The 26,700-nt window shown below is 54.4% G+C and overlaps 1 protein-coding gene and 1 pseudogene across 8 annotated transcripts in view; one reads left to right on the top strand and one right to left on the bottom strand.

Annotated features, from left to right (window-relative positions):
- The window catches only part of SRCIN1 (SRC kinase signaling inhibitor 1), a 68,962-nt gene extending 58,922 nt beyond the window's left edge, over positions 1-10,040 (bottom strand). For 2 of the 8 annotated variants that reach the window (XM_070562188.1, XM_070562190.1), the window contains exons 1-2: positions 8,620-8,893; positions 394-456 (exon numbers count right to left, since the gene is read on the bottom strand). In XM_070562188.1, coding sequence (XP_070418289.1) covers positions 394-456; positions 8,620-8,743 — 187 coding nt within the window. In that variant the 5' untranslated portion in view covers positions 8,744-8,893. Of the gene's footprint in view, positions 1-393; positions 457-8,619; positions 8,898-9,777 lie in introns of those variants that run through there. The other 6 variants (XM_070562189.1, XM_070562193.1, XM_070562186.1 and 3 more) reach the window with 5 other exon arrangements.
- LOC139074058 (small ribosomal subunit protein eS19 pseudogene) lies at positions 3,764-25,843 on the top strand (annotated as a pseudogene).
- The last annotated feature ends 857 nt before the right edge of the window (positions 25,844-26,700 follow it).

The raw sequence follows: 26,700 nt of genomic DNA, 5'->3' as shown, positions 1-26,700 counted from the left end.
CCCCCGCCCCCCCCCAACCCGGGGAGGAGGGCCCCTTGCCTCTGACTCCCTCCCCAGGCCCCCAAGTCCCTCAGCAGAGGGTTCCTGCCTCCTCCCCCTCCCCAGCCCCAATTACATGACAGCCTTGCAGCCAGCACACACATATACATGCACACGTGCTTGTACACGCACACTAACTCACATGCACACACGTGCACACACAGACACATTCTCTGCCAGGCCAGGTGCCCTCCCCGGAGTCAGGTCTCTGCTGCCTCCTCCCCTGGCACAGGCCTGGGCCCCCCAGGGATTACCCCCTCCCCCATTTCCAGCCCTCTAGGCTGGGAAGGGGCCTCTGGCTAAGGAGCAGGGGCTGCGGGATGGTGGGGGAGGCCTCCCTCCTGGCTTACTAACCTGGAGACTTTAAACAGAGGGAACAGAGTCCTGGAGGCTTCCCTCCCGCCGCTCGCTGGAGCCCTGGGTGAGGGACAGGAAAGGAGGAAAGTCGTGAATGAACGCCCCAGGCCTGAGCGGAAGGGGCCGGGGCAGGGGATCCCAGAGTGGGAGGACCGCGGGCCATGGGCCACGGGGAAGAGGGAGCAGGGACAGAGCAAGGCAGAGCCTCAGGAGCTGTCCGTCTGGGGGTCACTGGGGGCTGGGCGCAGGCAAGATACAGACTGGGTGCCAGAGGAAGTGCAGGGGCTCAGGGGGTAACAACACTAGTGGGAGACAGACAGGAGGACAGACAGCAGGACAACATAGAAAACACGGGGTCCCCAGGTTGGGGTCCCTGGGACAGCCAACAGGCCAGGCCTGGTTCTCCTCCCAGAAACCGGGGCAGACTCTTTTCTAGGGTGCCCACACAAGATCCCAAATGACAGCACCTGGGAGAGCCCATCTGCCTCCCTCAGCCAAAGTCACCCCATTCTGGAAAGGCAGGTGGATCTGGAGTCAGAGGGCCGGCCATCAGTGCTCTGCTGACAACCCTCTCCCAGCCCAAGGGACCCCATCTGCTCACTCACCCCCTCAGCCTGGGGAAGGCCCCTCCTCTGCCTGCGACAGAGGAAACGGGTACTTCACACGCAGCAAGCACTCGCTCACCCACCGCAGTGGGGCTGTGCCTGGAGTCCTGCACCCAGCTCCTGCCTCCACACCCAGCCGACCCTCTAACCACCAGGGCAGGGCCTCCCTGCGCTGTCCATCGTGGCTGCCTCCCTCTCACCTGCAGGAAGTCCTTCCACCTGTGCTCTGTCTCCCTCATGCTGCCATATCTGTCTGTCGCCTCTCATCCTGGGGCACGCAGCATAAGACCCTTCCTGCCCAGAGACACTGTGGCCCAGGCACCCTCTCGGGCACAGCCCTCCCTCAGCTGGCTCAGACCCATCCATACCCACATCACGTCTGGCTGCAATCGTTCTCAGAGCCCCCTGCCAATCTCATGGTTCCAATTTTCCCACCGATTACCCCAGACGCAGGCACCCCAGGGAGAAGCAGCTGTTGTTCCCAGATGTTGGGACATTGACTGGGGGAAGAAATCAAGAATGTTCACTAACGAATCCAGCCCCAGAGGGCTTCCTGGACAAGGTGGGGGGGGTGGGCGGGGAAGGGGCAGATGGATAGAGGGGCACAGGGTGTGGGCGGAAGACTCAGGAGACCTGGCTTCCTTCTCACCAGCGGCCTTAAGCGGTAGCTCCAGGGGCCCAGCCCCAGAGAGGCTGGGGTGCCAATCTGGGTTTCAGAGTAGACTAAGAGGGTTTCCCACACATGCCCCTTCCTCCGGGGAGAGCGGTCCCGTCCCATCATTTAGTTGGAGGAGGAGGACGAAGACGAAGAAATTACTGTTTATTGAAGGTTGACAATGTGCCGGAAACTCTGCCTAAATTACCTCATTTATTCTTGGTACCCACCCTGTGAGGGAACCACTGTTGTCAGCCCCAATTTACAGATGAGGCAAAGTGACTTGCCCAAAACCACAGAGCAAGCAAGTATCTTGACCCCTGAGCTAAACTGCCTCCCATCCATCCTCCCTAGTCTCGGCTGTCTCCATTCAGTGCCCTCTGGGAAGTTCTGCTTAACGTCTAACCTCTTTCAGTCCCATGCTCCATCATAAACTATTTCTTAAGGACAATGAGTGGAAGAGAAGGCTTTGCTTCAGTCTCTTTCTGTCTCATCCTAGGAGTGGGAGGCAGATGATTCTAACGCTGGGCTGCAGATGGACCAGGGACCAGGGAAGGGGGTGAGCTGTGGGGTCAGGAGAGGTGAGTCCAGGATTTCCAGAGCTTCACCTCTAAGAGACTTCTGGCTCTCCCACCTCCCTCACCGAAGAGGCTCCAGGAAGCCCATCAAAAGCCTTCTTGTTTCACCATCCAGAATTTCCCCCAGCCCCAGGCTAGGGAGAGCCTAAAAAGTCTGGAGCCGGTCAGTAGAAGGAGGCTGGGACAAGAACGGGGACTTCTCAGGCCAGCCTGGCCACTGCGTGGGGCACAGTAGGCAGGGGACAGCCCAGGAGAGCAGTCAGAGGCCTGGATGTCTGCAAGGGCTTCAGCGAGCCATGGAATGCATTCCCAACGAGCTGGGATCATTAATTCTTTCCCAATGAGGCAGATGCTGGTGCCTGGGGTGACGCCACAGATGCCTACTGTGTCTGCAATTATCACACGCCCTCGGGCAGGTGGGAGCCAGCAGGACACACCCCTCCACCTCCTATGCTCTGCACAAATATCTCTAGCTAGGGCCTCTCCATGGGGGTCTCTGGGTCTGGGGGCCCCCCTGTGGGCCTGGGGTCTCCAGCATGCTCTGTGGCTGGAGTGGAAAAGAAGCCAGTGTCCTGGGATAAGGTTGTTTGCAGAAGTGAGGAAGGTAGGCCTGTGAAAACCCAATTCCTTCCCAGTCTTTCTCTACTCCATGCCGGGACATGCAGGCAACTGGACCAGGTGGCTGAGGCTACCGGGAACCAGGAAAAGGTTGTGCAGGAGCTGAGCCTGCGGCTGGAAGTGCCTCGGCAGAAAACACGGACTGGATTATAGTCCCTGGCTGGAATGGAGGGTGGCAAAGTCCGTTCTGCCTGGTGGGAGGAAAGCAGTGTTTGAGTCAGACACAGCTGAATCCTCGGGCCACTCCTTTATCCATCCTCCAGGCTGAGAGGGCAGATTTAGGCAAGGTGCGCCTTCGGAGCAGGAGGGACTGTTTGTAAGGGGTGTGTGTGTAAACGTGTGTGCGCCAACATTCTCTTTGGCCAAATCTCCATTTTTCTTGGTTTAGCTGGAGCTGGGAAATAGTCTTCCCACATTCCACGTGGCGAGGCATGTATAATCTCAGGGGACAGGAGGTAGGCAGAACCTGTGACAGCTGGAAGAAACCTTAGAGATTGTCTAGTTCCACCCTCCCCTCTCACACCAAGAACACTGAGGACCAGAGGGAGCAACTAACTTGCCCAAGGTCACACAGCAGCAGAGGAGGCAGGCAACCTGACACCGGTCCAATGCTTGCTCTGCCCTGGGGGATCAAAGAGCCACTTCCCTGTCCCCTTCTCTTCCCCAGCAGCTCTGGACCGCTCTCTATCATGGCCCCCTGCAGTCTACCAACACAACAGCCATAAGAGGTTAAGCTGGATCTGTCAAGCTCCTCAGAATGGCCCAGGTCATCTCAAAGGTCATGCCAACCAGTCCCCTGCCCCGAAGTACAACACCAGCCTCCTCATGCTCAAACACACCTATCATTGAGGTAAAAGATGCAAAAACATGGCTGGAGCTCCCACCTTGGCGTGGCCACCCTTCCCACACAGGGAGGTTTTCCTTCCATCTAACCTCGATTCCTGCTACCACAGCGTGGGCCTGTTTCCTCTCCAGCTGTCCTGCGCAGAGATGGAGGAGGGGCAGAACAGGTTTCCTGGCCTCCAAACCCTTCTGTTTGCCCATCCGCAGCAGAGAGGACGAAGGCGGCATGTTCCAGGCCGCTGGGCCCTGAGCCCAGTGCATGCGTGGGGGGGGGGGGGGGGGGGGGCGGGGGCAGCAGTCTGGGTGTGAGCAGCCCGGGGGTGGGTGAAACAGTTCTTCAGGGAATTGTCCCTCCAACTCCTCACTCCCTGCAAAACTCAAAATCTCAGGGTTTTGGAGGGTCTTCTCTGGGCTCAGAGACATCTGTTCCCTCCCCACACCATTTATTAAGTGTTCATTATGTGTCAGGCACCATGCGGGACATTTTCATCTATTGTTTCATTTAATCTTCACAATAATTCCAGTCTCAAACTAATCTGCCCCCTGGGACAGTCCCTCCCTGAGACTAAATCTGACCTTCACCCCTCTTGCTGCATTTCCTCTGGCCCAGTCCTCCTTGGTTGGCAGTGGAGGGGATTTTGGCTTCTGTCTTCAGAAATTCTCACTGCGACTTAGTGGCCTCACATTATCCTCTCCAGGCCGCCAACCTTTACCCCAGTCTTGCCCGTGTGATGGGCATCCTGGGGGTGAAAGGAATGGAGGCGGGACTGAGGCTAGGATCCAGGGTACTGGCCTGTGCTCCACATACATAGAACACATAGTAGGTGGCAGGGGAGGAGGCCCTGGGGACAGTCCCCATGAGATCAGGCTGGGCTGACAGAGGTGGGGGCAGAGCTCAGGGCAGCAGGTTCTGTGATGTCTGCGACCCTGGCAGGGAGCATTGGGCCTCATCTTTGGTGTGGTGACTAGGCAGGGCCCAGAGATGCAGTGCTCTAGTTCTCTCTCAGTGACCTTCACTCAGGTCCAAGTTCCAACCCCACAGACCCAGAGCCCAGGGGCCTGAGCAGAAGCAGGCAGGGGCACAAGACAGCAGGACTTGCCCTGGGCTATGGGCAGGAGCTGAAACCAGAGGAGGAGCGCTGACACGTGGCTAAGCTCCTGGCATACAGGTAGGCCCTGGGAGTGGAGCAGGGAGACCCCCAAGCCCCTCCCCGCCAGCCTCAGTGGGGCTTCACACCCTCATAGTAGCCACTGGCAACTTCAGTGAATTCACACAACACTTGTTTGGACCTTTCGGAACAGGAGCGATTAGGGCAGGGACCCCCTCCCCCAGGGCTGTCCGTCCCCCCCCCCCCATCCTGCTTCCAGCATGGCTGGAACACAGGGGCCAGCCTTACCTCCCCAGGGGCTGTGCAGGCCTCAGCTTCCGCCTCTCTGGGAGATTGGAGCAGTGAAAAGATGGGCCAATGGGCAAGGGGAGTCGCAATGGTGGGTGGGGCTCTGGTCCCTGTGGGTGGCACCCTCCCCCTTCAAGCAGGCACCATTAATATATGCAAAGCATATGCAAATCACCCAGAAGAGAGACACAACATCGGTGGAATGTCAGAAGAGACCTTGGAGATGATCCAGCCCACGCCCCCTCATTTCACAGGTGAGGAAAGAGGCTCCCCTGGGAAGGGACTTGCTCAAGGTCACTCGGACATTTGGGCACTGAGGAAGGGGCCTAACAAAGTCTCTTTACTCAGTCCAGCGCTTTTTGCGCAACAGTGTTGTCCTTCATATGGGGGGTTTACAAGATGGCAAAGGGGGCGCAGGGCCTGGATGGTGCTCCAGGCAGACCTACCAGAGACCCTCAGGGTGTCGGGGAGAGATGGGGCCAAGAGGCTCCCCGGATCCCTCCCTTCCCACCTCTGAGCCTGGAGACAGGTGTGGTGGGTGCGTGGGGAACAGGGGCAGGGGCAGCTGTGCTGCCCAGGACAGTGGGTGACGGGGTTGGGGGGGGGGGGTGGAGGGCCAGAGGCTGGAGGCACTGGTTTCCGGCAGTCAAGCAGCAGTAGAAGGCAGCAGGGAAACTGGAGTGTCTGAAGCCCAATGTCAGGGCAAGGTGCCCGCTGTGGTGCCGGGAGGGGGACGGCGCCCTCACAACACACACACACACACACACAACTCTCAGTGCTCAGCAATCCCCTTCCGCCTGGACTCTGATAACTATGGCACCTGACAGACCATAATAGTCAACCCAGGCCCATCCCTTCAGTGACTACAGCTGCCCCCACAGCCCCCAATTTGGCTTCTCAACCTTCCAGACAGTCCTAGAAAGCAGGATGGGGAAAGGAAGACAGACAGATGGGAAGGGGCAGACAGAGAGAGAACAGGGGACAGTAAGGAGCAGAGAAGGGGAGACAAAGGGGAAAGAGAGAGAGATACGATGAAGGGCAGAAAGAGGGGAGAGCAGGGGGAAGAAAGTGGGGGAGACCGGGGGTGCTGAGAGGTGGCTGTGGGAGCAGTGGAGTGGTGGGGCGGGGGGCAGGGGAGTCCCGGCCTCCAGAACCAAAGGACAAAGCTAGAGCCTGGGCATGGGGCATAGGAGCCCCCTCGGGGCTGAGGCTGTCTGGTGGCAGTTGGGGGCCATGCCCCTGCCCCTCTGCCCACCTCCCCAGCAACTCCTCCCGCTGCCAGGAAATCAGTCGTCCCTCCTCTGCCGGCCGCCCTCCCTCCCTCCCTCGGGGCAGGCAGCGCTGCTTCCCAGCCAAATCCAAAGGCTTCATCTAGGCTTTTCAGAGCGGGGAATGAAAGACGGGGAGGCGAGTGCAGCCCTCAAACCCGCTGACGGCCAGATTTTTATTATCTTTGCTCGAATGGGCCCTAGGAAGCCAACAAGGGATTCTTCAAAGAGCATCTGAGTGGCTCATTGAAGCCTGCGCCTGCACCTGCACTGGCCCACCCACGGCAGGCAGCCGGGGCCTGGGGGACAAAACCTGTCCCCCACCTCCCACCAAGCCCAGAGACCAGATCCAAGACTGCCGGGAGCCTCGCCCTCAGCTCCCTGTGCCTAGGCAAGGGCCACTAGGTCAGGCAGCCAAGCTTGAAGCCGAGGCCCAGGCCCGCTGGGCCTCTGGGGCAGTCTCTGCCCCTCTCTGGGCCTCAGAGGACACAAATGAAGGAAGAAATTGGATCTCCTTGCCAGGGCTTGGAGGAGATAAGTGCTTGGGATTCCTCGAAAGAGAAGTTTTTATGGCAAGCCCTAGATCCTGCCCCTGAACTATCTGCCTGCCCCACACCCACAGGCCCCCTCACTTGTCTCCAGACTCCCCTTCAGAGGACCCCTCCCAACCACAGCTGCCCCCTCATTCCCACTACTCAGGATGATCCTCAAACCCCAAATCCAGCTCCCTAGCTTCAAATCCTCAACCCCATCTCCCTTCTTTCCCCAAGACCTAACCTGGGGTGGGGGTAGGGCTAAAACAGACCTGGTACTTCAAAGAGCCCAGCCCCTCCCTCCCTGCTTGGGTTTTGTCAGAGAAAGCCAAAGTTGGCACTACACAGACGGCAGCCGTGCCACCTCCGCCCCTCAGCTCTGACCACACCATTGAGACCGATGCCCAAAGCCAAAGAAGGAATCAATGGTCCTAATTAAACCCTTTTTCCAGGGTGGGTCCCTGGCCAGAGAGAGAGAAAGAGAGAGTGCATCTGAGGGCTCTGCATCCCAGCACCAACGCCGTACCCTGTACATCTTTAAGAAACCTGGAGCCCAGCAGGAACCGGGCCATGATGACCCCAGATCCCGCGCCCCCATTGGGCAAGGAGGACAGCAGGAAGCCTGGAGGGGGGCAGGCCTCCCAGTGGCTCATTCCCAGGGACCCTTCCCCAGGAGAGTTCCCCGTCTCCACTCAGCACTGCCTGAGGACCGCAGTTGCTTCTTCCAGATCCCCAGAGCACGTGGGGGACCCACGTCTCCATCCCAGCCCTGAGGGTCATCACAGAGAACAAGCCATCACGGTAAGGGCGGAAGGGGCAGGGCTGGGGGGGGGACTGGACAAAGACCCTCTTGTCCCCAAGGCGGGGTGGCAGGAAGCCAGGGCAAAGTCTTTGCACTCGCTGCCAATGGTGCCTGGGTGCCAGGCAGTCTGGGTGGAGGGGGTATCTTATTCTTGGAACCCCCTCCCCTTATGCCAGAGCCCCCACCCCCATCCCTTGCTTCTACACCAGGCCACCAGCTAAGCTAAGTCTCTACCCCAACAACTCTCAGCTTGCCTGGAGCCCTCCTTCCTGTGTGAATGCCCAGCGCCGACACTTGTCCACCCACGGTGGCCCCAATACCAACCAGAACCAGCAAAAACCCTCACACATAAACCATAATTGCCCCCCACATGCATACACACATATATGCACAACCATGCCAGAAACCACCACCATCATAGCTGCCACCAACAATGACAGAGCCTCGCATTTTCACAGTGACAGGCTCCATCTAATGCATCATCAATTCTTTAAGACCAGCAAGAAGGCTAAGGAAGCATGAGAGAAACTGAGGCATGGAGTTAGACGGCAAAGCAGTTGGCTCAAGGTCACCCAGACCAAGATGTCCAGAGTCGGGAAGGAGGTATTTCCCGCCACCCCACCCCTCACCCCCCACCCCCCACCCGCCGCAAAGTGCTGAAACCCCAGCCAAGGAAGGTTCAGACCCAGAAGCCTGGAACTCTGGGCAGCCACTCCCCACTCCCAGCCCTCATCTGTTTCCCCTTCCTCAAAACGACAGTAGCTCCAACATCTTCCAAAAGGCTTCGGCCAGGACCCCTGTTCGCTCGCGGAACCCACTTCCCTTAAAGTTGGGGGCTGCAGGACCTCCTGGTTCCACAGTACCTATTTTGTGAGAGGGAAAGACCGACCAGGATCTCATGGCACAATCCCTGTTCCTGCTCACCTGGCTCCCCTCGGCCCCCGGGGTCCCTCGGTGCAGCCTCCTCCCTGGAAGAGCGAGCCCTGCCCTCGGCTGTCCTCTCCCACCAGGCCAGGGCAAAGCGCCGGAGGCACTGCCAGGGCTGCATGGGGAGGGGTGGGGCGGGGGGGCTCGCACTAGCAGCCGCACACGCCCCGCCGGGCCCTGCCAGCCGAGCTGCGGAGGCACCCGGCCGGCCCCCTCTGCTTCCACCAGCATCCTGCTGCCCCCACCGACAGGACTCGGAGCTGGTCCGGGAGCTTCTGACGTAGCAGGGGGGTGCGTGGGAGGGGAGGGGGGGCCACGGCGCGTCCCCTCCCCAGCCCCGCCCTCTGCCCCTCAGCCTCCCGCGGTCCCTTCCTCCTCACTCACCCTAGACGCTCTTCCCAGCTGGGGGCGCCCTCCCCTGCCCTGTGGCCTCTGTAGGGGGAGGGCTTAAGATCAAATAGCCCCTCCCCCTTGTGGCCCCTCCCTACCCCCCAGCCGATCAGGGAGCGGGTCCCCAGTTTCTGCAACTGCTGCCTAGGCTCCGAGGTCTCCAGGGCTAGGGCCTCGAGGTGAGGTCGGGGGGGGGGGCGGGGGGCGGGAATACAGGCTTGTATCCCGGCAACACAGCCAACCGCAGAATGCATTCATCCCCTTCCTTCCCTGGGGGGGGCTGGCGCAAAGCGCCTACTACATGCAAGTGCCCGCACCCCATTCTGGGATCTGGGGAAAAGAGAAGACTTTGATGCTGCCCCCACTTCTCCATCCCCCTAGCCTCCCCCTGCATCCTTCTCTTCCTCCTCCTCGGATGGACCACTCCCCTCCCCCACTCTCCTCACCAACCATCCTCCTTCCTCTTCTCCCCACCCCTCCCCCCTCTATACATACCCCTTTAAATTTTAGCCCCTCGGGCCCCCTCCCCCGGAAATCGCGAGGCCCTCCCCACCTGGTTTCCAGCCTCGCCAATCCCTGACCCCCTCTCTGGTCCCAGCACTCCTCTCGCCCCGGTCCTTCTCTCAAACCCAGCGCGCCGCTGTCCCCTACCCCCCACACACCTGCGCCCCGAGCATCCCTCGCCCCGCCGGCCGCCGCCTCCCTGGCCCGGCCGCCGCCCCCGCCCCCGGCCGAGGGGAAAACACACAAAGAAAACAGAAATACCTTCCACTTAAGCATGGAGGCACATTAGGGAGGAGAGAGACAGGGACATGCCTTGGGACGGAGCGTTCCCCATCGGGCGGGGGCGCGGGGGGCGGGGGCCCCGGGCCGGCCTGCCAGGCGCTCGCCCTCTCGCCGCCTCGCGGGCTCCTCGCTCGGCCCCAGCCCTGGGGCGCGGTGCCAGGCGGGCGGGCCGGGGGCGCGGGCCCCGCCGGGGTGGACCAGCTGGGAGGGCGCCGGCGGCCGGGCGTGTGGGTGCGCGCGCGCGCGGGCGTGTCACCGAGTGTGCGAGAGCGTATGTGTGTGTGTGTGTGCGTGTGTGTGTGTGTGTGTGTGTGTATGTGTGAGCGCGCGCGCGGGCTGGCGCGGGTGTGTCACTGCGGGCGGGAACGCGCGCGGCGCGGGAACGCGCGTATGGCCGGAACGTACAAAGGGCCGCCCGGGGTGGCGGGGAGCGGGGGGAGGGGAGGGGAGGGGAGGGGAGGGGAAGGGAGGGGGCGCTGCGCCTTCTCTCGCCCTCCACCCGCCCTGCTGGATCCCGCGGCGCGCAGGCGGGCCAGGGGTGCAGGGCGCGCTCACGCTCCCCTTCCCAGTCTACCTGCTTCTCCCACCCCAAGCAATCCTCGTGCAACGATAGAGACAAATCCATAAGGCCCTGGACCGCCCTCAGAGGAGGGTGGTGCACCTCGAGTGGGGGACTTCTCGTCTCCAAGCCCTGGTGTTCCTGGGGATGGAGAAGCATTCGGGGAGAGACCGGGCAGGGAAGCAAGGGGGGGCGGCGGGACTGGGGGGCCACTCTTCAGCCAAGGTGACCTCCGAAAGCCACAGCTGCTCTATGCGGGGAGAGTCTAGACCCCCTCCCCCATTCTTGGACACGGCTCAGCCTCGGGGCCTCGGCCCCCAGGTGCCCCCTGCTGGGCTGTCTCCTTGCCCCCAGCTGGGGTTGCTGCCCCTCCTGCAGGCGTCTCCTGGAACTGCAGGGGCCGGTGCTGGGAGTGACGGGGGGGTCTATGCTCCTCTGTCAAGTAGAACCCCAAAGGAGGGCGCTCAGGCTCCTGCCCCTTCTCACACCTCGCTTGGCGACGACTTTGACTCCTCCACCGCAACCTGCAGAGCGCTAGCTCTGCCCGACCCCCGCCTTACTCCCACCCTCTCCCTGTCCCACCTTGGCCTACCTGTTGGCTCCACAGACTTCTCCAGGTCCACCCGGCACTGACTCTGACCCCTCCTCCTGTCCTGGTGGCTTGCTCCCTCCCTCCCTCTGGTTCCCTGTCCTGTCCCTTCTCTCCCAAGCTTCTCTTGGGGAGGGGAAGGTGGGCTGAGTCTCCTGCCCCTTTTATTCACTCCCGGCATTCCCAAAGCCACTTTAGATGAGCAAGAAAGGGGCACAGTACATCTCCTCACTATAGGCACCAGGCAGAGTGGCAGGCAGGAGAGGAGACCCCACCCCAAGTGACCCAAATGCCAAACCGGTTTCCCCACTTCCTGGTCTACTCAGTTGCAAGCCTTAAATTTAGGCTCTCCCACGTCCCTGCCCGCCCCTATGCCTGCCCCTGAGCCAGCCACATGCCTGGCTAGGGGCAAGTCCCAGATGCCCCTTAGAGATTAATCTCCAGTTGCAGTAGCTTAGGTGGCAGGGCCAGGGCAGAAGAAGAAGGGGGCCCTTTCCAGCTCCAGCCGGACAGCTCAGGAGGGCAGCCAAGAGCCATGTCCCAGACACACCGTCTGGGCACATGCCCCCAGCAGTCGGCACCCTGACTTCTCCCCTCCTGGGCCAGCTGCCTCTCCCTCTGCCAACTGGACGGTGCCCATCTTTTGGCCTCTGAGCACACTGTGGGCACTTGTCCAGCTCCCTGCCTGGCTGTCTGCCCAGGATGGGCAGGGGAGGGGAAGGGTCGGCCAGGGGAGGGGTGGCTTCCCCTCAGCTGCATGGACACCTCCCAAGTCTCTCAGCACCCAGAGACTAGGGACTCGCCCTGCTGCTCCTCCATTCAGGCGCCCCACTCAAACTACACAGGTCTCTGCCTCCCCCTCAGACTCCCCCGTGAAACAAGGTCTCTTCCTTGTCCCACTTTGTGCCCACCTAAGAGGAAGGGAAGCAGCAGGTGCTCTGCCCATACAGTCATCCCTCCATGTCTGCAGGGGATTGATTTCAGGACGCCCCCCCATACCAAAATCCGCGCATGTTCAAGTCCCTTATATAAAATGGCGTAGTATTTGCACATAACCTATGCTCATCCTCCCATATACTTTAAATCATCTCTAGATTACTTATAATGCCTAATACAATGGAAACGCTGTGTAAATAGTTGTTTTACTGTATTGTTTAGGGAATAATGACAAGAAAGAAAAGACTACATGTTCAGTGCTGAGGCAACCATTGTAGGCCTTTCGATCCGCGGTTATTAGAATCCGCGGATGCAGAACCACAGATATGGAGGGCCGACTTTATCCCCTAATTTAACCCTCTCAACGACCCTGCGGAAGTGAGCATTTTCAGCCCCATTTCAGAGATAAAGGAGTTGAGGCTCAGAGAGGTAGAGCCACTTGTCCAATCTAAGAGTAGCAAAGGTGAAATTCAAACCCAGAGCTGCCTGACTGCAGAGCTCGCAGCCTGTTTTCTATCACTGCCACCATCTCCTGACCGTGTTAGGGCTGCCAGAAGTAGGCACACATTTCATGACCATACAGTGGATGGGAGAGAACGGGGCTCGGGAATGTGGCTGAGGGTGAAGACATACAGTGACATCAAGGTTAAAGAACTGGGCATTGTCCCCTGGATGAAGACTGGAGAGATGTTGTCCTGTCACATGGAGATTTTCCTGCCCTTACACTAGATGCCAAAAGCCATTGGCTTCGGGTACTGGGCAAGGGGGAGGCTCTGTGAATCAGCCCCCAGAGATTGGGAACAGTTCCAAATGTGTTAGCAGGACGATGCATCCGTCCTTCTCACCTTAAGGTGACCTCCCACATCATGGAGTCCCCTCCATAGAGAGGAGCTTAAATCAGATGCAGGTAATATTTTTTATTTGTATGGCTCACTTTTGAAAAACGAATCCTTAACATTTCTGATCATCTTCATAGCTGTGAGCTCCTTTGACTTCTTCCTCCCGTCAACCACTTCACCCACACCCACCCAACCCAGGACAGCTGCCTCCATGGGTCCCACAGAAGGGTGAGAAAGGATACAGCTCCTGAATGGGAACAAAGATCTCGAGGCCCAAGTTGAGCCCAAGGGCTGATGGCCTGGCACCATCGCTCCTCATCAACCCCACTCTGTCCTCTGCCTCACCCCACAGGGAAGATACATGCCTCCTTCCATCCCATCAGATCTTGAAAGCAGAGGCTCCTGGGGTAGGGAGAAGGCTGGGGAAGCCATCTCCATTGATCAGGGCGAGAGCAACCCAGGTATTATTTCTCCAGCCAAGAGACGAGAATTGCTCCTGTAAGTCGGCATGGTGCCCGGGCACAACCAATGTGCCAGCTGCCTCCACCTGAGACGCCTCAGGTGCCACCCCGCCCCCACTCATTCCTCAACAGGTAACTTCCCTCTGGTCTTCCTCCCCCGCCCCTGGCGTGGCTCTCAGTTGGGAGGGGGCAGCTAGCGTGTTTGAAGGATTGGAACAGCAGATCTTAACCACCCGACTTTGCCCTTCTCAAACACTCCACCCGGCCGCCTCGACTGTTCCTGGAAGCCTGCAGGTGGGAGGTCATGGGGGAACACCCTGGAGGTGAGAATTCTCAGCCTCGCTCTCCTTCCCTGAGGTGTTGGGGGAACAGAGTTGCATCTGGACAAACATCTGGGCAGGAAGAGGGAGGTGGGGCGTGGGGTGGGCAGAGAGGGGCCCACGGGCCTCAGGGGGAAGGCACAGAGAAAAGGGTGATGTGGAAATTATGGCTGAGACACCCCAAACTGCTCACTCTGCCACCTTGGGGCCCCCATCCCAGATCCTCGAGAAGGCCCCTACCAACGGGGCTATTGTCTGGCCAGCGCAATTCATGAGCACCCTTTGGACCATCCAAACTCCACCAAGAGTGGCCCTGAAGGCAGGGAGGGGCCCGGGATCTGGCCCTGTTCTGGGGAGAGAGTGACCAGGGACAGAGACCTGGCATCGGGGGCAGAAGCTGGGGGTGCGGTGAGGGAGCTAAGGGGGAGGAGGGTCCTCCCTTTGCCCAGGCCGGCAGCCTGCTGACCACAGCCTTGTCTCCAAGAGCCTTTAAGAGTCCCCTCCTGTGCTTCTCTCCATTCCCTACCCCCTACAGGAGAGGAGTACAGGGCAGTAAATTTCAAAAGACCCTCCTTCGTTCCCTGTGGTCCCACCTCCCCTGCTTGTTATTGTAATGAATGCTAATGATGTTCAATAATTGTGCCCTCATTAGCACATCAAACCCCCTTTCTGAAGAATGGAGAGAGAAAGTGGGGGGGGGGGCAGTTCTCTGGGGTCCTAACTGTAGCGAGCTCCCTGCAAAGAAACTCATCCTGGTGCTTCCAGTAGGGAGGGACCCCACCCCCACCCCCCCGATAGAGGGACTTGCAGCAAGAAGCCTAGATGTCCCGCTCTGATTGGGAAATTTCTGAGCACAAGCCTCTGTCTTCCTGTCAGATGGCTAGCAAGGTCCTGTCTCTCCCATTGGACAGAGCAACTACGACTCCCCCCTCTGGGCAGGACAGTGGTTCTTAAAGTGAGAATCAGAATCACCTGGAGGGCTTGTTAAACCGAGGATTGCTGGGCCCCACCCCCAGAGTTTCTGATTCAATAAGTTTGAGGAGGGGCCTGAGAATTTGCATTTCTAAGTTCCCAAATGCTGCTGCTGCTGCTGCCGCCGGTTGGGGACCACACTTTGAGAACCACTGGAGTAGGGACTTCTTGCTTTCCCAGTTTAGCGTTTTGCCTGCTAATGCGGCTCAGCTGGCAAGTCACTGGAGGGCTTGGGACACAGGGAGCGCCCAGGAGAACTTTGTGGCACCAAAGAATGTGCGTCTCCTCTCCTTTCCTCAAACTACCACCAAGGCCGTTCCTGCCACCATAAGCGCCTCTGGCAACTCCTTCCTCCCCCAAACCTTGGTGTTTGATACTGAGGGATGGCGATGACCAGCACTGGATCTCCTGATGGGCAGCTGTGTGCCACCATGCTTGGTGCTGCGAATGCCAGTGGGTTGCCTCTCCTGGGAGGAGGAGGGAATAAAAGAGGCTTTCCAACCCCCCACCTCACTTGGGGGTGACGTCCCGGAACCTAAGTGGGGAGAGGGGCTCCCAGATACATGAACTCATCCATGAACATGCATGCAGCTCCCGCCTTCTTCCTTCCCATTCAGTCCCCTAGGCATAAGAATTGCCTTGGTGAGCAGACTGCAGCCTCAGTGCTCTAGTGAGGCGTGGGGCCGGGGGATAGGAGGGAGAGAGGGGGAAATTGGAGCAGGAATGACGAGATGGAAGGGGAAGGGAGAGGAAGGCAGCAGAGTGGGATGAAGAGAAGATGAGAAGTGGAGAAAAGAAGAGAAGAGGAGATGGGAGAGAGGAGGGAGGTGGGAGGGCGAGAGGGAGGCCAGAGGCCCAGGAAAGGGAAAAGAAAGAGAAAAAAGATGAGGAGAGGGTACCAGAGCAGGGAGGAGGAAAAGGAAGGAAGTCTGTATCTATCCTTGAGAGGAGATATCATGAGCCACTGGGGCCCAGGTGGACCACAAGCCCAACTCCTGAAGGACCACGCTCCCTTTGGCTTTGAGACTCTAGATTTTACCATCTGTCCACGTGCCTTGGTGAAAAAGGGAAAGACACCCCTGCCCCCAACTTCCTCCAGCCTTCCTGGGCCTGCCAACCAGCCTTATAAGCCTATGGTGGGCAGTGGGAGAACAGAGCAGGTCTCACCCTGACCTATTTTATCCATGCTAGTGCATGGTAACCATCTCCTTTCCTTCCAAGGTCACAGCAGTCACCTGTTTAATAATGAAAGTAGGTGGAACCTTCATACATTTGCTGGTGGGAATGTAAAATGGTTCAGCAACTATGGGAAACAGTTCGGCAGTTCTTCAAAAAATTAAACACAGAATTACCATATGACCCAATAGCCTAAATGTCCTTCAGTGGATGAATGGATGAACAATTGGTGGTACATCCATACAATGGAATATTATTCATCCATAAAAAGGAATGGAGTACAGACACATGCTTCAACACGGATGAGCCTGGAAAACAGTGCTGAGCGAAAGAAGCCAGACACCAAAGGCCACATATTGTTTGATTCCATTTGTATGAAATATTTAGAATAGGTAAAGCCATAAAGATTTGTCTGGGGGGAGCGGGGAATGGGGAGCAACTGCATAATGGGTACTGGGTTTCCTTTGGGGGTGACGAAAATGTTTTGGAACTAGATAGAGGGGGTGGTTGCTCGACATGGTGAATGCACTAAATGCCACTGAGTTGTTAATTAACTTTATGTGATGTCAGTTTCACCTCAATAAAAAAGATAATGAAACTAGGAGTTTTCCAGGAAGGTCATTAAGCCAACCCATCTGCAGATTCCAGAGTCTACCTTCCTTGGAAACGAGAGCTTGTGCCCACATGAGTCATGGCCTTTCCCAGTGCCCTGGGGCACCAGGCATGTGCTCTGAAGACTCAGAAGATGCTTACAGGACCCTAGGATGCTGTTCTGGACCCAGACTGCATCCCCAAAGCCTCCCCCTCTGCCTGGTGCCCACCCAAGGATGCTTCCTTTCAGGTTCCTGCTCCCCAAGCCTTATCTGGCGCTGAGGATCTTCCCACCTTCAGCTCACATTGTGCCATCTGTCCCAGCGGCAGGCCACCCTCCCTGATCTTGCTCCAAACATAGCTTTAAAAAGCCCTCTGGTGTGCCTTCCCACAGATTACTTTAATCACCCCCTAAGTGGGCCCCCTGCTCTCTGGAATATCATACTCCCTCTCGTCCCTTCTCCATTGCTAGACTGCGGACTGGCTGCTCTGGGCGCGGAGGAGGGTGGGTCCCAGGATGAATCGGGCACATTTGCCGCTCTAAAGCCCCACTTCCATTCAAAGACTACTCCCTGCAAGAGGGGACTGTGTCCTTTGGAGCCCCTTAACCCTTTGAGGTCCTGACAAAAGCTTTGTACCCTCTCCCTAGGCAAAAGAATATATATACCCAAGCACAAGAAATCTGTGGACCTCCCTGACGTCTGCAGCCCCTCTGCAGCCCCCTAGGGCAGGGCTACTCAAAGTGTGCTCCACAGACCAGAGCTAGCCACTGGTTCACAAGATGAGTACAGAAAGAGACGGTAAACGGGGAGAAACCTTTACAGGGATTTGCCATTGCCACAACATCCATGCACACGATCATTTTTATCGTATTTTACAAAAACATGAATCACAACCAACTGGAAATTTAACAACAGAAAGGCCCTTCACCTCGTTGAGTCTGAGAAGCACCACCCTTGGGATCCATGCACCGCAGGGGAGAATGCCTCACCTACTCAATGAACTTCTTAGCCCGGCACTAGAGGCCCTCCCAGGTCTGCTCCCCTAATCTTCCCAGTCTTACCTCTGGCTACCTCCCACAACACCACACACACGCAGGCACACATGCACGCCCGCACATGCGCACATGCTCTGTATCTTCGCCTCACACTCCACGCCTTTGCCCACACTGTTCCCCACCATGGGATTGTTCTTTCCTTCCTCTGCACCTGTTGACACTTGACTCCCACACCCAGGCCCAGCTCCAATTCCGTTTCCTCAATAAGGCCTTCCCAAACTCCACCCCTGCCCTCACACACACAAACACCTTCTAGCTGAAATTCCCTCTCCCCTGGGCTTTCATAGCACCCACTTAGCTTTACTGTGGCCACCTGTCTCCTCCCTCAGGGCAGAGCTTGGCTCTGCTGGGTCCCCTGACTCCACCCTCCAGAGCACCCCTGCTGCACAGATCCTGGGCACTCTGCTGTCCTGCTTCTCCTGGGCCTTTATGTGGCTGCTCCTCTGTGTCCACCTCCTCCATGCTGGACCTTCTGAGCTTTGAGCTCCTCTCCAAGATAAGACCACTTCCTGCCTCACCCCTGGCTTCACCTTTCTTCTCCAGAGTCCAACCTTCTCTGTAATAACCGCTGGTAGACGACTGGGCCAAAAATTAGTGACACGCAAGATTTTAAGGACCAGAAAAATTAATTTAACTTATTTTTTGAATAGGAAATCCTATTTGCACGTGACGCAAAATGCAAAAGAGAATATAGCGGAAAGTCAGTTTCCCCATCACTGCCTCTGTCCCCAGCCACCCAGAGCTGGCCCAGGAAGCAAACAGCAGGTGCTTTGGTCTTTCAGGTCTTGCCTGTGTGTTCATGCGCATTTTCTTCCCCAAGTGGCAGTGTACAACACACGCTCAACAACATACACCGGAGACTGTTCCGCATCGGCACCTATAAAGGTGCCCCGTTGACGGATATTCAGGATGTGTCCAGTCAAGAGCTAGCCTGGCAGTTACTTTATTTCACACAATATGGGCATATCTGTAGAATAAATTCCTAGGGGTGGAATCGCTGAATAAAGGGTATGTGCGTAATAAGTGTTTTAAATATAAACCATTATTTCTGATTTTGCCCTGATTAGTGGATCCATAGCGACCAAGCTTTCCCAGTGTGGCCACTTATTTCTCTAGTTGTGTGCCAGCTGGGGAAACTGAGGTAGAGAAGAGCCTCCGTAGAATTCAGAGGAACCTGAATTGGATGAGGAACCTGAAAATAGGAAGAAGCCCTGCTTCATCAGAATTAGAAAAATGCCCCAAGGACCCTGCCCACCTTGAGAAACAGAGGGAAAGAGGGGATTGTTAGCCTGTAAAGGGAGAAACTGAAATAATGAGCACCTCATATGTGGGAGGAGACAAGCCAGGGAACACCCAATGGGTTTCACAGCAGCAAGAGAGACTGAAGTTAGCTCTGAGTGTGAACTTCCTGCCAGTGCAGGAGGGAGGATGACGGCCTGGCTTGAGGGAAGGACTGTGGGTGACTCCCTCCTCAGAGATCATTAAGCCAGGTTTAAGGGTGGAGGCCCCACCAGACCTGCTGGGAGGCAGAGGGCTGGAGCAGTTGACCACGTAAGCTACCGTGCAAGGACACAGCCTAGCCAAAGTGAAAATGCTGAAAACTGGATTAATTAGGCAAGGCCCAGAGCTTTATAGTCTTCAAAGCAATCCCATAACCAAACCTTCAAGGAAGGCAAGCAGGATTATGAGTAGCCCATTTTGTTGATGAGAAAACCAAAGCACAGAAAAGTTAAGGAACTTGTCTGAGGCTCCACAGGTGAACCAGGACTTGAACCCAAGCCTTCAGGTCCCAAGTCCAGTGAGATGACCCCCACTGCCCTGCCTCCTGGGGCTGCAAGTTTCCCAAGCTAGGACCCAGGTCTCCATCGTTGGTTCCTGCACCATCTTCCCCAAGCCCGGTGCACTCCACCCCTCCATGCAACCATCCACACCAACACCCCAACCACACAGCCCCAAACAGGGTGGGGACCGCTGGGAGAGGATGCAAATCCCTCTCCTGTCTAACAGCGGAGCTGAGGGAGGAGGAAGGAGGTGGGAACAGGTCCCAAACTCCCATCTCACTTGTCCTCGCCCGTCTCAGTCTCAGGCTCTCTCGTGATAGGAAAGTAGGCCAATTTGGAATATGTCATGGATATTTTCGACATCCCCATCTGTACTATGCAGCTTTGCACACAGCCAAGAGGGTGGAGCTAGAACCTTCTTGCCGGATGAGGGATACACCTGCCACCTCTGGGGCGCAAAGCCCAGATGGAGGCTGGGCACACACACAGGGGACCCTGGAAGGCCCTGGGCAAGTGCTCAGCAGGCTGGGCAGGGCAGGACAGGAGACCAGACATGTCTGCCTGCTTCCCAGAGGAGTGGGAGCAGAACAGCTGTGACCTGTGGACACCATCCCACTGCCCCCGTGAGCAGGGTGCCCCGCTAGCCTGGGGGTGGAGTGCTGAGGAAGGAGCAATCAGTCCTGTGGGGAAGGGGTCTGGAAAAGCTTTACGGGAGAGGTGACTGATACCTGAGTTGGGCCTTGGAAGGGGAGCAGGACTTTCCTGTGTGGAGAAGATGGAGAAGGGTGTTCCTGGCCAACGGATGTGCTTGGGGTGTGCTATGGCCACTGTGGTGGGGGGTGGGGTGGGGTAGAGGGCTGACCAGGGACGGGCAGCAAGCGAGACTGGGTAGGGGTGGGCTAGCCTTGGAGAAGGAGCTGTTAATGGCGAATGTCCAGCTGAGAAGCTTGGGGTGCGCCCTGCAGGTGCCCACGGAGGCGTTTAAGTGACATGACTCAGAAAGACCATGTAGCTGTGGGCAGGGAGGAGTCACCCAGGGAAGGGCAGAGGTGCAGGGGCTGAGTGAGAGTTCTCTTGGAGCCACCAGCCACCCTGACCATGTCCATCTCCAGTTTGCTGGCAGGGGCACCTCTCCTGATTGGGGAGAGGAGACCAACGTAAGAAATGAAGTCCTTGCAGAGGTATTAGAGACTTGCTAGCCTAGAGGGGCCAAGGTCAGAGTGGGGACTGAATTTCAAGGGATTCTCCTGGAAAGGTTGGTAGAGGGGTCACCTGGACACTGTGTTTATGAAGCACCTATTATGGGCATTTGCAAAGTGGCCTCACTTAATCCTTACAGCGAGTCCCAGAGCTAGGCATGCTTTTCCCCTTTTAAGCGATGTGGAAACTGAAGTTTAAGACTCAGTGGGAAAGAAATAAAGGGAAATGTAAGTCCCTTCCCTAAGGTCCCACAGCTTGAAAGTGGGATAAGAATTCAGGTCTGTCTGTCCCTGAAGCCCCTCCCCTTCCTCTCTCACCACCTCCCAGATAAGAGCCAAGGCTCCCGCCCAAAGAATGACTTGGACCCTAACCTTCACCCCTCCCTCACTGTCACCACCCTGGACCAGGCCTCCAGGGCCCCACAGCAACCCCCTGAGATAGCCACTCTCGGATGAGAAAACTGAAGCTCAGAAGAGTTAAGTGACTTGCCCAAGGACACAAACCTAATTAGTGGCAGAAGCAGGATTCAGACCCAGATCCCTTCTCCCTCCTAACCACTCTGCCTTGTTCCTCCCTAAACAGTTAGCTTCTTTGTTCAGAAGTTTCATCATCTGTAAATGGGCCTGGGAGGATTAGTGAGAAAACGCACAGCTATCAGCCACTTGGCACAGTGCCCGACATTCGTCCAACATTCACCAAGTAGTTACTGAGCACCGACTAGGAGCAGGACCCTCTTCTAGACGTTGGGAGGGAACAGGAAACAGAAACCAGTCCCTGCGCTCCCAAAGTGGATACTGAGACAAGGATCGAGAGGAGAATGGGCCACAGGCACGGAGAAAGTGCTCAATAATTGCTCCCACTACGTCCTACCTACCAGCTATGCTTCCTTGAGTAAGTCACCCTGGCGTTCTCTGCTTCTGGATCTGGAAAACAGGAAGAATGCAGAGGGGAGCCACTTTGCACAGAGTAGCTGGCCGTGTATTTCATCACTACCAGCCTCCCAGGTGAGCAGCCCTGCTCCGACCCCCGTGAGACCAGCGAAGCCCCTTCCTCCCCTCCTACGCCTGGCCCAGGCAGCACCAATGACCGGGGGTGGCCGATGATAGGCACATGCTCTGCTTCCTGCTTCCTCTCTTCCCAGGACCTACAGCCTCTATTCCTTGTCCTGTTGCAGGCTGCCAGCCTCCCATCCAAGGCCAGCCCTAACTGTGATGCAAGAATCCCACCCAGGTCCGGTCCTAAATGTTGTGTAAGAATCGTGGAGGTTGTAAGAGCCTGGGGTTCAGGGAACGCCTTTGAGGCCCAGACGCAGCCCTGCAGAGCGGAGCCCCAGCTCTTCCCTTTCGAGGAGTGGGGCAGGTTCAGCCTGAGTCGGGGGTGCGTGGCCTTCCAGTCAAAATCAGGGAGCTGCCGTAGAGGGACAGGGAAATCAGAGTCTAGCCCCAGGAATATAAAATAATCATAGTTGGGGCCATTCTTAAGTACTTAGGACGTTATTTTATTTAATTTAATCCTCGGTGTGTATGAAAATCCCATTTTAGAGTTGATAAAACTGAGGCTCAGAAAAACGAAGTGAGTCACCCAAGCCATCCAAAGGCCCTGCTTTTCTTTCCCTCCAGGCCACTGGCCACACTCGGCCCTGCAGTCCCTGGGCTGTGGGCTGGGGCCGGACTCCGATCCCCAGGTGTAACCAGAGGTCGGGGAGCTGGCACTCAAGAACTGGGGAGAAAGGATCTTGTACCTCCCCTGGGTCATTGCTGCTCCTGTCACCTCTTCTCAGGGCAGCCGCCCACTCTACCTCACCCCAACTTCAGGGTCAGGAAGTGGGCCAGGGCTGGGAGGTAGGGTCATGTCCTTCCTAGCTCTGCATTGCTTCCAGAACATCATTCTGTCACTTTCTTGTGAAAGCCCCTGCTCCATTCCCCTGTGCCACTCTCTACTCACCTCATTAGCGTTGTCCATTGACCTCCTGGCACTGCCTCTCATTTGTTGAAGGCTTTTGGCATTCCAATTCCTAGTGCATCCTGGGTAACTCCATAGTCATAGCTTCCCTGTTCTACAACCTTCACATGTCTAATCACTTTCTCCTTGCCCACACCCTTGTTCCTGTCCCGGACATTATCACCACCTGTAAGTACTCACATTTTCCTCTCTGACCTCAGCTTGTGCTCCTTCTGTTCAACTCTTCCTCAGACAAATGTTCTTCAGTCCCCCATCGACTGATCCTGAGATGTTTTCCCCACCCATCAGCTCCCTTCTGTCTTCATTCTCTTCCCTTTTCAGCCCAGAGCCTCTGCTGTATCAGATCATCTTAACTCCTTACCCTCTGTCTTTTGTGGTTACACTTGCCTGGCAAAACCCTAACACTGGACTCCTCGTTCAAGAAGGCTACCTTAGCACATATGGTTACCACTCCATCCTGGAAAATCCCTGTGAAATGACAGAGAAAAAATATACTGAAGTTTTAAAGCAGATTAGATTGTACTGATGGCAAAACCCAACAGAGGAGTCCAAGACCCCAAAGAGAGAGGCACTGAAAGCGTGAATTTTCCTAAAAGAACCCTAGACTTCCCGCTAACATCAGGAACAAGGCAAGGATGTCGCTCTCAACATCAGCATTCAACATTGTGACGGAGGTTCCAGCCAGCGCGCTAAGGCAAGGAGAGAGGGCATCCAGAATTGAAAGGAAGAAGTAAAACTGTGTTTATTTGAGGACAGAATGGATTTCCATGTAGAAAACCTGATGGCATCTAAAAAAATAGTTATTAGAACTAATAGATGAGTTTAGCAAGATTGTATGATATAAGATCAATATACGAAATCAATTATATTTCTATATATTAGCAATGAACAACTGGAAATCGAAGTTTAAAAAAATAATACCACATACAGTAGCATCCAAAAATATGAAGAACAAACGGATGAGTCTGACGAAGGAGATTCAAGACCTATACACTGGAAACTACAAAACACTGCTTAGAGAAATTAAAGAAGACCTCAGTAAGTGAGGAGATATACTATGCTCATGGATCGGAAGACTCAATAGTGTTAAGATGTCAATTCTCCCCAAATTGATCTATAAATCCTACACAATCCTGGTCAAATTTCCAGCAGCATTTTCTTTGTAGAAATTGAAAAGCTTTTTCTAAAATTCTTATGGAAATGCAATGGACTTAGGGTAGCCAAAACAACTTTGAAAAAGAATGGGAGAAAGAAAGTTGGAGGGCTCCTTCCCCTGGCTGGCAGTGTGGAGGCCACAGGATGCCTGGAGTTACTGCAAAAGATGTGAGCCAGCAGGAGTTTGTCAGCTCTGGCAGCCTTTCTCAAAAAGTCCAGGAAGCTGAAAATCCCTCAATGGGTAGACACTGTGAAGCTGGCCGAGCATAAAGAGCTTACTCCCCTCGATGAACTGGTTCTACACATGAGCTTCTTCCGCATCACAGCGCCTGTTCCTCCCTGGTAGCCCTTGGGTTGGCTCCCTGACCAAGACCTATGGAGGATGTCAGAGAAACAACGTCATAGCAACCACTTCAGCCAAGGCTCCGAGAGCACGGCCCACCAGGTCCTCCAAGCCCTGCAGGGCTGAAAATAGTGGAAAAGGACTAAGATGGAGGCTGCAAACTGACACCTCAGGGACAGAGAGGGCTGGACAGAATTGCCAGACAGGTAGCAGCTGCCAAGAAACTTTGGAACAAATGATGCTGGGTTAATAAGTTGCCTCATTCATAAAAAAAAAAAAAAGTTGAAGGACTTACACTACCTAGCTTCAAGATTATTAGAAAGCTACAGTAATCAAGACGGTGTCGTCTTGGCATCAAGATAGACAAATAAACCAAAGGAAGAGAATAGAAAGTTTATCAATAGACCCACGCATATATGGTCGATTGATTTTCAACAAAGATGCAAAGGCAGTCTAGTGGAAAAAGGATAGTCTTTTCAACAAATGGTCCTGGAACAAATGGATATTCATATACAAAGTAAAGTAAAGTACTTCACACCATACACAAAAATTAACTCAAAGTGGATCTTAGACCTAAACATAAGCCTAAAAGTATAAAATTTCTAGACTTCTAAAAGAAAACACAGGAGAAAATTTTTGTGACTAGGTAAAGATTTCTTAGACACAACATCATAAAAGATAAAATTGAAAAACTGAACTTCATTGAAATTCAGGATTTCTGCTATTTGAAAGATACTGTTAAAAGAATGAAAAGACAGGCCACAGACTGGGAGAGAGTATTTGCAAAGCATATATGTAAAAAAGGACTTTTGTCCAGCATATATAAAGAACTCTCAAGACTCAATAATAAGAAAACAAACCACCCAATTTTAAAAGTGGGCAAAAGATTTTTTTTAAGGAAGATTGTCCCTGAGCTAACATCTGTTGCCAATCTTCCTCTTTTTTTCTTTTTCCTTTTCTTCACAGCCCCAGTACACAGTTGTATTTCCTAGTTGTAAGACATTCTAGTTCTTCTATGTGGGACGACACCACAGCTTGGCCTGATGAGTGGTGCAAGGCTCTCGTCCAGGATCCAAACAGGCGAACCCTAGGCCGCTGAAGCAGAGCAGGTGAACTTAACCACTCAGGCACGGGGCTGGCCCCTAGACAAAAGATTTGAGCAGATACTTCAACAAAGAAGATATACAGATGGCAAATAAGTACATGCAAAAATACTCACTGTCAGTCATTAGGGAAATGTAAATTAAACCACAATGAGATACCACTATTAGAATAGCTTAAAAAAAATTTTAATGACAATACCAAATGTCGGTGAGAATGTGGAGCAAATGTAACTCTCACACATTGTTGGTGGAAATGTAAAGTGGGACAACCGCTTTGGAAATCAGTTTGCCAGTGTCTTAAAATGTTAAATAGGGGCCAGCCCGGTGGCGCAGCAGTTAAGTGCTAACGTTCCGCTTCGGAGGCCTGGGGTTTGCTGGTTCGGATCCTGGGTGCAGACATGGCACTACTTGGCACACCATGCTGTGGTAGGCGTCCCACATATAAAGTAGAGGAAGATGGGCACAGATGTTAGCTCAGGGCCAGTCTTCCTCAGCAAAAAGAGGAGGATTGGTGGAGGATTGGTGGCAGATGTTAGCTCAGGGCTAATCTTCCTCAAAAAGAAAAAAAAAGTTAAATAGACACCTAGCCTATGACCAATGATTCCACTCACAAGTTATTTACCCAAGAGAAATGAAAGCATATAAGCACACAAAGACATGTATGTAAATGTTCCTAGCAGCTTTGTTTGTAATAGTCAAAAACTAGAAACCCAAACATCCATCAACAAGAATGAATAAACAATTCATAGCATATACAATGGAATATTGCTAGCAATAAAAAGCAATGAGCTGTATTGATACACACAACAACATAGATGAATCTCACAATGATTATGCTAAGTGAAAGAAGGCAGACAAAAAAGAGTATACACTGCATGATTGCATATACATACAAAAGGTAGAAAATGCGATCTACAATGACAGATCAGTGGTTGCCTAGAGACGAGGGGAAGGAGTGGGGAGGGGCGGGAGCAAGAGATTAAAAAGTGACACAAGGAAACTTTGGGGTGATGGATATGTTAATTATCTTGACTTAGTGATGGTTTCCTGGGTGTACTCATGTGAAAATTTATCAAACTGTACATTTTAAATATGTGTAGTTTATCGTATTGTCAATTATTCTTCAATAAAGCTATAAAAAGGTAAATAAAAAGAAGCAATAATCAAATAAAACAAAAGAGTTAATCTGCAAAAAAGAAATGAGATATATAAACTGGAAAAAAGAACAAACAAATCATCCCACCATGCAGATTATATTATTACCTACTTAGAAAAGTCCAAGATTCAACTGGAGCCTTGGAGATCTCATCAGCAAGTTCAGTAAAATAGCCAGTTGAAAGAAAAATATAGAAAAATCAATAGCTTTCTTTTTTACCAAGAAAAAATAATTTTAAAATGTTAGAAAAAATGATCTAATTCATAACGGCAATTCAAGCTATGAAACACACAGGAATAAATTTTACCGAGGACATCAAGAAGACCTGAATAAATGGAGAGATGTATGCCATCGTCTCACAATGGAAGAACACTTTGGTAATGCTGTCAATTCTCTCCAAATTACTCTATGAATCCAATGCAACTCCAGTTTACAGTTTTAATGGAATTCTTTAACTGAGTCTAGAAAAGATAATTCTAAAATTCATCTGGAAGAGTAAATGAGTATGAAGAGAAAAAAAATATTTAAAAAAATAAGGATGGGGCCGGCCCGGTGGCCTAGTGGTTAAGTTTGGTGTGCTCCGCTTCAGAGGCCTGGGTTCGGTTCCCGGGTGTGGAGCTACATCACTCGTCAGCCATTCTGTGGCAGCGACCCACACACAAAACAGAGGGAGATTGGCCACAGATTTTAGCTCAGGGCAAA

This window comes from Equus przewalskii, chromosome 10 (assembly GCF_037783145.1).
Source record: "Equus przewalskii isolate Varuska chromosome 10, EquPr2, whole genome shotgun sequence".
NCBI classification, from domain to species: Eukaryota; Metazoa; Chordata; class Mammalia; order Perissodactyla; family Equidae; genus Equus; species Equus przewalskii.
The sequence above is the reverse complement of the archived record's forward strand: the minus strand, read 5'-3'. Positions and strand labels throughout refer to the sequence as shown.